This window comes from Nelumbo nucifera, chromosome 3, assembly GCF_055504915.1.
Source record: "Nelumbo nucifera cultivar China Antique chromosome 3, China Antique-T2T, whole genome shotgun sequence".
In the NCBI taxonomy this organism is placed as follows: Eukaryota; Viridiplantae; Streptophyta; class Magnoliopsida; order Proteales; family Nelumbonaceae; genus Nelumbo; species Nelumbo nucifera.
This window is the reverse complement of record NC_142651.1, coordinates 45484680-45495035: the sequence shown is the minus strand read 5'-3', so window position 1 is coordinate 45495035 and position 10356 is coordinate 45484680. Positions and strand designations below refer to the sequence as shown.

The following is a 10356-nucleotide window of genomic DNA, read 5'->3' as shown; positions in this document are numbered from 1 at the left end:
TCCAGCTGACAGTGATAAGTTGCCTTGAGAATTTTGAATATTTTATAAGTCACGTGGCGAAAATTACTCTCATGTTTTTAATTTAGAGAGCTGAGCTTTTGGGTGAAAGAAACCCAATCCCTCTTGGGAGAAATGGTGATTATCTCATTCAATTCAATGGAGAACATTGGGTGTCTCAAAGACCATGTGATGAATGCAGCCTCATTGTAGAACAGCGAAGTGACACTCACCATGTATTGTACCAAAATGCCAAATTCCAACCAATCCCATGATCTATTAACTAGAGATTACAATCATCTTCCATAGCAACCTGGACAACAAATCGATTAGGGATCCAGTTCTCAGGTTGAACAGTCCAACTGTTTGAATCAAATGGACAGCCCGTTTTGATAAAAAAATTAAAAAAATAAAAACCCGCCAAACCATTGAATAATTCGAATGGTTCGATTGCCCGAGTCAGCAATTTGCTGACCAAATCAATGGTTTTGGAGAAATAACGGTTCTGGGATAAAACAGACTCATTCCCGGTTTTTCCAGTCCGGTCCGATCCGATTTTGAAAATCATACTTCATAGAATTAAGACTGCCAATGCCCGGTAGTATTTCACCCTCCCGTCTCTCTTCAGGTCATGTTTGGTTTGCTAAACAATAAGAGAAAAAAAAAAAAAAAACAGAAAGTTGAGAAGTGATACTTTTGAAGTGACATTCATCACCTTTCTTACCTATTATATTTCGGTAAAACACCTTTTCATATTTGAAATTTATGGTACTTCATTCATCTATTCTGAAAAAGTGTTCTGGACTTTAATTGAATAATGGTAACTCAGAATTTAGGACTTGATCAATGGACGAGTGTACGTGGGTTTTCTTGATGTCATAACAATGTAACCTTTCCTTGATACCCAATGCACGGTGGTTCTTTAAAAAAAAAAAATGCACGGTGGATGTGCATGTGAGGCGCCCAACTGTGAGGAGCAGATCCGTTCTCTCATGATGCTCTACACACTCCTTTGTCCTTAGTTGCTGTTCTCATTTTTTTTAAGTATTAAATACTTAAACTACGCAATCAGGTTTTTCTAAAGAATTACTTCAAGTACTTTAAGTTTTCTGGCAAATGGACATCATAGTTAAAATATTGATTGGAAATATGAAATTTCAAACTTGTCCTCCAATTTTTTTTTCAAAATTTCATCATAAAACCCAATTGTTCTTCCTATCCAATCAAAAGGAAAACTTGATGACAGATGCCATAACCGAACTAGATTCAAGAAATGGAAAATTTGTTTAATGTCTGCATCCAGATGGCAACCAGAGACTGAAATTGAATCAAGAACTCAATCTCAAACCTCACCAAATCAGGTTTTGGGTAATGCCTAATACTTGCTATTGGTATACTATAAGGAGTGAGAAAATTTTTAACAAGACTAGATGAAAAAAGGGTTTGGGCTTGGAAAATGTGGACAGGTTATCAAATGATAACTTAAGCTTGCAGGTTCAAGGTTTAGGTTTAGGAGAAGAATATAGACTTAAATTTCATGGTTATACAGAATTTTCCAGAGAAAGAAATTTCAAGAAGTAGAGAATGAAAAAACAATTTGAAAGGAGTGCCCCCCCACCCAGGGCAAGAAACTAAAGTTCTACAAAGATGTAATTTCTAAGAGATATTTCTCCCTCCAAGGAAAAAAACAACGAGAAACTATAGTTTTGGATAAGTTGAAGTGAAAACATACTAAAGATCAATATACCAGCCTTCCTTGAATAAATTGATTACTATTCTCCAGGTTATTGATAGCATTCCAAGGGCTGAAATAAAAATAAAGACATTGAGACAAAAAAGAGATAAAGCCTAGAATCTCACTTAGGTTTCTTAAAGAACCCGTTCATTCATCTCTGACAAAAACATAAAACTAGAAGGCTCATTTTAGTCATGGTTTTACTGGTTAACTGGGCAGTTAGTCCATTGAAACCATGAAACATGTTATTTAAGCAGGACCCAAAAATGTCACAGGTCTAACTCTTAAAACAATGAAAAGAACAGTTTACAAGTAAACAAAGTGTAGGGAGTAGCACTGTTCACCATAATTACAAAGAATGCCACTGGATCCTAAAGAGAAAAAACACGCATGGCAAACTACCACCCCTCACCCCCAAACAAAACTGAAAACTACATGAAAAAGGGAAAAAAGTCAGAGAATCACTTCATTGAACATTTGAGTACTCTATCAAGGACCCCCAACTTCCCAAATCCCAAGGACCATTAAAGTTCAATATAAACACCCTTCTAAGCGCCCATGTTGATAGAAATCCCTATGGAGAAAATCAAATAACTCAGCCTTGGGGAATTAAAATGCTTTACAATCTCTGTTGCAATGAAAAATATAAGCTAGCATTGAGAAATCACAAAATTCTATGGATTTCATTGCACTCCATAATAAGAGTGAAGGGCTGAAAAATCAACAATATCCCATCCCCCAGCTTTTTTCCAAATCCAAAACTACAATTAAATACAACTATACAAGACTGTGCTTGTTTTCTGATCAGTAACACTAATAACACTTCTATTAATGTAGGAAAATACCCCTCATTGGACCACATTGTACTCTGGTTTATTTTCTTTTTTTATTTTATTTATATTTTTTCATTTACTATAAAAAATACCTTTCATTAGTAAAACTTGTTGTAAGACAGTGGATTTATATTAACCTAATCGACCCAGTATGCACCCGAGTAAGACTGGACCTGTTCAGATCAATTGTTCACTTAACTAGAGCCATTTGCATCAACTAGTGCTATAACATCCTGGAATACCAATTAAAGGGAAAAAAAGGCAAAGACAAAATATAAGAAAATTCTAGAATGTGGGAGGTCTAAAAACATTATAAATCCCATACCCACATATGCCCATCAACAACACACAATAGATTCATTTTATGGGGAAAAACCCGTATTCCTCCCCCACACCACACTGACATGCTTCCATGGCCATCTTCCTCAAACTTTTGAAGTGAGACTGAGTGCCAAATGGCCCAAATCCACCAGCTTACACTTGTTTTGTCATGCTAATGAAGTAATGATCCAAAAAATAGAGAGAACATCCCCAACCATTAGATGACAGGGAAGCTCTAATATAAATGCATCACAAGCTAAAAGGAAACAACTGCCACCATCTACATAATTCCTGAGTCCTGACATTGTAGTTATTCTGTGGCCATTCCATCACGAGTCCATTGAAGGTGCAAGTTGGCTCAGCTGGTAACAATCCTGCCTTCAAGCTCCCCTCTCCGTCCCCACAAACCAAGATTTTGTAGCAAAAAATAAGGAAAAACTAGTGATTCTTTACAATTCCCAAGCACTTCTTTGACCCTTACGAATCTAACCTTTTGATGTAACCGCTCTCTACAAATATAGGTACTCCCTCGCCTAGAACCACTGATGTAAGGATTTCTGATATTCCCAGAGCATGCCTGGGTCTGGAGATCCAGTCCACATATGCACACCTAAGAGATTAGAAATTCAAAAACCCTTTTAAATTTTCATTATAATACCTGATCATGGTTCAAAGTATCGATACACCCCGATACGATGGAAGGGTGTATCGATACTCTGAACCCCACACGTATATCATGTTTTTTAGTTTTTCTTTTTTTTCTCAAAACCTTTTCAGAAGGGTTGGTTTAAGGCATGTCTACGCCCTGAAATAAAAGACCTGTATTTCACATATCGAAAGGCACCAATTTGATACGATATGCCTGATATGGGGTGTACTGTATCAAAACTTTGAACCTTGCACCTGATATTCCTAGCTCATAATCTCCTCCACTCTGAGTATTTTGACCTTGGTCAAAAAGTTGGTCTAGAGCCAATTAATTTTCTCTACCAATTGGATGTAATGAAATTAATTTCAAACATTATTTTGTGCTCCAACCATGTGTAGTAAGCTGCCAAATTCTTGTTACCAACTGTTTAGGTAATACTAGAATTTTCAGGGTTTTATAGATTATATATATAATGAATAAGCGATTTAAACAACCATAATGAGCCTTACAGACATCAAGTTTAACTTGCTATTTGACTAGATCTAGATTCTAGAGATGGTTCCTTGGAGAAGAACAGGGCTTAAAGTAATCAATACACCCAATTCGCACAAACAGGTGTATCAGGTGTTTGATATTTAACAACTTTTTCTTTTTAATTTTTTCCAAAATTGCTTCAGAGGGTCGGGTTTTAAGCATGCCTACCCCCTGAAAGTGGTCAAAGTTTGAAACACCCCTTATTTGAGAGCTCCTGATACCGGACATATCGTATCAAAATTTTGAACCTTGGATAAGAGGAAGGACAGAAGGGGGTTGTAGTAAAATTAGGAGGCATTGTTGATTGATTAGCTACAGAACCTGGTGAGGTAGGAAAAATGGAACCCAGACAAACATTATAATCAAGATTCAAGACTAGCTGAATTAAAGACCCTACTATCTAAAGCACAATTGAAATATATAAAATTCTTACAACAAGGAAAAGAACAGAGATAATTTTACAACCCTATACAGCTGATAAAAATATTATACTATATCTCTAAGTTTAACCTCAGGAAAGAAAAGAATCAATTATGTTGCCCACAAAAAGTAAACTTGTAGTATGAAGAAATATAGAAAGGAACAATAGAAGGAAAAGCCATTTACAGGTGATGTAAAGTAGTTAATCTTGATAAATTAAAATCCCAACTAATTTCTCATCAGAAGAACCTAAAGGCAGGTCTTTGTGATATGACAGCAAATCACCTTTACAAAACTGCTTTATCATGTCTCTAGATACAGCAGGAAGTATATCTAAACAGCAAAAACTTGAATTAGAGAAGCATGAAAACAAAGCATAAAAGAAACCACTTTTCAAGTTTTCACCTTTACTTGATTGTAACAAACTTATTGGTACCATGTCTAGCCCAATGATCCTTCAAGTCAACTGGATGAGAAAGGTCATAACCTTCACTTGCAAGTCTCTGCAGAAGCTTTGCATATGCACCATTACTCATTTTCCTCCCCGCCATGCGTGCTCCAGGCCTTGTGGTACTCATTGGGAGAGGGTATTCAGATATGCTTGTGGTGCAACAGGAGGATTGCCATCCACCGGCACCCCATCTGTAGCACTGTCGAGCTACACCAGTGCAGGAGCAAATTGGAGCAGGCATCTGTGAAAAATCTATCGTGGTTCCATCTATGACAATATCCAAAATTTTCTTCTCATGCTTTACAGTGGATATAGAATTATTCTTCTTTTTTGTAGAGACAGAGGGCTTCTTTTTGGGTTGCTTTGGCCTTAAGACCTTGGAAGCAACACGATTAGACTTCTTTGCAGAAGGCTGCTGTTTTCTGATCTTTGATGATTTAGTCCCAAACTCACTACTTTGTGTTTGTCCATCTGTTGGTACACCCATACCAGTAGGAACAACAGGGATGCCTCCGTCTGTGTTCAGTGGAATTGCCTGAAGTGGAGACGGACTGGCTTTATTGACAGGCAAGAAGTTTCTAGGGTGAACCCAACAGTGCCCAGCATACTCCATAGCAGATGCTCCTGCATCAGCATGAGGAATCATGGAATTTCTGTTGCCATATGCCCCCATCTTTAAAAAGGCAGTTTGATGTCCAGAGGTTCCACCAGGGACTTGGACTCCAGAGACGGGCTTCAATACTGCATCTACACCCACGGACTGCTCCGAGAAATTCCAATTCCGAATACCCAGTCCACCTTTCTCATCCATGTAAGCCAGTGACAAAACAATCCTCAAATGATTTCTTGTGCAGGGAAACAGACTACTATATCCGCATACTAGAAAGGAAACTGTAATGTGACATTAATGTAGAACAAACCAGCATCAGAAATTCCAGAGAAACGTGGAGAAACACCAACTACAAACAATGGCACAAACCATATTATAAAACAATTAGCCTAGACAAAATAGCCAAATGTAACTTCAAATTGTCTCTAAAATCAGTCATATAACAAGAAAATAATTAGTCAAATCGCTTCAGAGAGTCCAAAAAAAGGAACCATGATCAACAGATGAACTCAATACCAAAACTGTATGCCTGAAACTGACACCCTCGGCGCAAAATACAGGGCCCCTTGTCGGAACGTTTAAGAACAGCAGGTATAACAGTTGATCCATGGATTCAGGAAGAAAATGATTCTAACTTTACAGAATGTACTTTTATAGAAACAAAAGATCACTTCAGAACAGTTCAGCGCAATATTTAGCATCGATGAAGTCTTTCATCAGACATCTTAAATGAAAATAAAAAACAAAACTTGATCTATTGACTCCTGAATGCACAATAAAATGTAAACCCTACACAGTGCAATAAAGCTAATGGATTAAAACCAAAGAAAACCAATTTCATCATATAAAAACACATAAGCTGAGAAGGAAACCAAGACCCATGCCAGTAACCACTCGAGACCCTCAAAGTCAGAGAAGAAACTGTTGATACATCGTCTGGGTCATCAATCAAACCAAGCCGAACCTAAGAACTTGCAAGGGGAAACACATATTCCCGTGAAAGAAGAACCAGAACTACACCAAAGTAAGTACACCCATCAAAGACGAGCATCAAAACAAACATGCAGTAAAGATTCTCTATCCACAGAAAAAAGTAAAAGAAGGATTCGAAGGGCTAGAAAGATGGAGAAAGAAACTTACTAGATAAACGATCACCAAGAAAGACTTCTAATTATCCTCGTTTATTTTTGACGGAAGAAACTCTTTTCCCGGTAAACATTTCAGTCTTTCCTCTTTTCCATCTTGTTGGGTGTAGTAGTAGTAGTTCAGAGAGAGAGAGGGGGGGGGGGGGGGCGAAGGAAAAAACTAAAAAGTAACTTTGTTCTGTTTCTATTGGTTTTGCAAGCACAGAGATGCCTCTACTGCCATGAAATACTCGCTCTGCGTACCTTTCTTGGGCTGCTCTTCAAGTTGAAAAATACAGTCATAAAATTAAATATTTTTACGGTTAAACGATTTTTAACAAGTGCAAATGGCTAACTTACGCCATGTTGCGCTTCAGGTTTTTGACCATGAAATATCAATATTTAACGGGTGGTGACCGGTGAGAGCGATTGAAAGGTAAAACTTTTTGGTGGACAGTGGACAGTGGACAGTCCGGAAGTGGGGACCACTTGGACTAATTATAATAAATGGTGGGTCCCACTAAACGGCCCATTTTTTTTTTAACTTTAAAGGTCAAAAAAGCAACCATTTCGGATGATCGCAGCCGTCGAATCCATGTCTCATTGAACTTTGGAGAAATGACCTGACGGAGGGTTGGTATCGATCTGTATTTTGTATCTGACCAAGTGCAATTGAAAAGAGACCACACACTGTAGAAATGGAATCACATGTATCGGACGGCTACGGATTCGGCTTATAGGCAGAGCTTATCAGCTTAACGTCTGTGGAGTGTGGAACAGTGGAACCTCCTTTTTGACTGATTAAAGTGATCTGGATCGCTGGATTTGAAGTATATATGCTGTGGTACGGTACGGATGAACAAAAGTGAATGAATGTAGTGTAGGGGTTTCGAGTTTCGAGTTTCGAGTTTCGAGGCGAGGAAAGATTCGTTCAGGTGTAGGATAAGGGTCTGGTGGCGTCTGCGTAGAATAGAAACATGCCGTCTCCCAGCACCTACCTATATAGATTACCGGTAATAAGTTGGTAATCGACTTATCTGAAAACGGGGCGGGGCAGGGTGGTCGGGTTTTGCCTGCCCCGTCTTCGATCCCGAAGTCAAATGCCCCGCCCCGAACTCCGGCGGGTTATACATCCTAGCCCCATCCAAAATTTGCCCCCCACTTCATTCCCATTTGTATTTTTTTACAAATTTATAATATATAATGTTATATAATATAATTGGGGCGAGTTTAAGACCAGGGTCGGGGTGGGGTGAACAAATACCATCCCCGCCCTATACTTAATTCCTAGAGTTTTGGGTTTTCTCGAATTTACCCTAGACAGATCAGTGGTCAAAATGCCCTGATTGAGGCATTGCCCCATGGAGACAGGCCAAATTTCCATATATATATACTATTTTTTATTTTATTTACAAAAAATTAAGAATTATAAAATCTATCTATTATTATATAAAAAATAAAAAATAAAAAATATACATATAAAAGATGTTTTTATTTTATATATAAAAAAATAAGAATTATAAAAATTATTTACTATTATATATAAAAAATAAAAATATTATATATAAAATTAAAATTATTTATTATATATATTTATATGTATATATATGTATGTATGTATGTATATAATAAAAAATATTTATTTATTATACTAATCTTGCGAGCCTCACGAGACAAGCTTCACTGGGCTCGAACTTAGTTTAATTAACAAATAAGCCTATATATCAGGTTCAAGCTTGATTTAAACCGAACCAAACCAAGATTTTTACGAGCCAAACTCGAATAATTCGTGAGAAGCTCGACTCGTAGCCACCTAGTATTATTGGCATCGGGTGCTGCTGGGGCAGAGATGCAAAAGTGTTAAGTCGTCTGAACTGTCTGATAAGGTTGGACCGGATACCAACTCGGCATTACTGATCATCCGCCAGGTTTAATAGGGGGGCATGGGCCGGTCCTGGCCCACATAGGTCACTGAATCATATATTAACGCACACACATTAATGTAAGCCTGAAGGTTTTAGAGCTGAACCCATCCTGCTGTACATGTGGGCTTGAAGTGGGCCTGGGCTAGGTGAAGGGCTTGGATGAAAAAACACTTTGTCGCACCTAGAAGCTAGAAATTTCTGAACCAAACGTGCTGTGCAATGTGGGCTGGGTTGGATCTGATCATCTCTACTAGTTAGGGTCATCTCATCTGCCTGGTGCCTGGCGCTAGCAATATCAGTGTGCTTGGTAGTTAAAGTGGTATAGCCAATAACTTTCTCTAGTTTTCATGTGTAAGATTTGAGATCCGATTGACTCGGTTACAGAAGTCTGGTTTGTGGGTCAACCCATTGGTTCTCTAGACTATACAAGAGAAATGCCAAGAGTGTAGTTTTTGTTTTCCTCGTACTGCTTACAAATGCATCTTAGGGGCTGTTTGATAATGATTGAAGTGACTCAATTAAATGACTTATTGCTTTGTAATCAATCCAAGGTGTCATTGATTAAGGAGCTTAGAAGTAGGACCCCGGACCTTTGATCATTGGGGGCATACCCTCTTGCCTCACTTCTCAGGCCTTTTAAAACAACGAAAAAAATAACTTATTTAAGAAGTCAAATTTCATTTGACCCCCTACTATTTTATTTGAATGGAGTCAATTGTAAAAAAAAAATCTTTATATAGATATAAAATATTTTTGAATCTCAGCGGGGCAATTGCCCATGGTGGTTTCTAAATAGGTCCACCACTGCTTAGAATTCTTTATTCAATGATTCATTCACTTAAGTACAAATTAAGCAATAAATCATTCAGTTCAGACACTTCAGTCTTGATCAGATGTCTCCTTGCACTACACACATCTGAAACATTGTGGTAGGATCCACAATCCGCCCAAACTTTTGGTGCACAAACCATCTAAGATTAGATAATGTTGTGGGTTTATGGTAAATGAAACACTTTTAAGTAGGGGTGAGAAAATGGGTAAGTTCTATCCGAAATTGAATGGAACCAGGCCAAATTAATTTGTTATAGGGCAGGATTTGGTTTCAAATGTTTGGAACTGACCCCCACCTAGGCTAGTTCCAGGTTCTAGGGGCTTGGCCTTGGTGGAACCTGCCTTGAAATAAACCTCAAAATACTTTTGGAGATGTGAAGATTGGACCTAAGCACTCATGATTAGAAAGGCTATAGTCTCACTTGACCACTGAATTACTTAAGTTATTTGATCATTTATTTTCATTTTAATATTTAAATGTGTATAATAAGTAATGTAAAAGGTAATATTTACAAAATGTAAATTCAAATTATAAGTTTTGAACCATATAATGATAATCTACATATTAACTTACTCAATTTAATCAATAAAGATAATATAGTATAAACTATATATTATATTTATTGACAATCATGTTTTTAAAGAACATGCTTCTTTTTTTTTTTTTTTGAAAGGGGGAGGGGGAAGAATAAACAAAGAATATGTTCCACTGGTAGACCCTAGAATCAACCCCAAATCCACTAAGGCTAGAACCAACCCTACACTGACCTTCACAATATAGGTTCTGGTTCCAAAAACCTGGAACCGGCCCCTATAGGGTAGGATCTATAGTGATAATCTACATATTAACTTATAAATTCAAATTATAAGTTTTGAACCATATAATGATAATCTACATATTAATTTACTCAATTTAATCAATAAAG

General features: G+C 37.4%; 1 protein-coding gene across 3 annotated transcripts; it reads right to left on the bottom strand.

The window, feature by feature from the left end:
• Positions 1 to 4646: 4646 nt before the first annotated feature.
• Positions 4647 to 7048, bottom strand: LOC104611430 (protein BASIC PENTACYSTEINE7-like). 3 transcript variants are annotated; one of them, XM_010278461.3, is made up of 2 exons: positions 6691 to 7048; positions 4647 to 5899 (listed from the first exon to the last, which is right to left on the bottom strand). In XM_010278461.3, the coding sequence occupies exon 2, from the start codon at positions 5749 to 5751 to the stop codon at positions 4897 to 4899; it is 855 nt and encodes a 284-aa protein (XP_010276763.1). In that variant the 5' UTR covers positions 5752 to 5899; positions 6691 to 7048; the 3' UTR covers positions 4647 to 4896. The 3 variants fall into 3 exon arrangements, with proteins under 3 accessions (XP_010276763.1, XP_010276764.1, XP_010276765.1); XM_010278462.3 differs by having other exon boundaries at positions 4647 to 5831; positions 6691 to 6971; XM_010278463.3 differs by having other exon boundaries at positions 4647 to 6564; positions 6691 to 6890.
• Positions 7049 to 10356: the final 3308 nt, after the last annotated feature.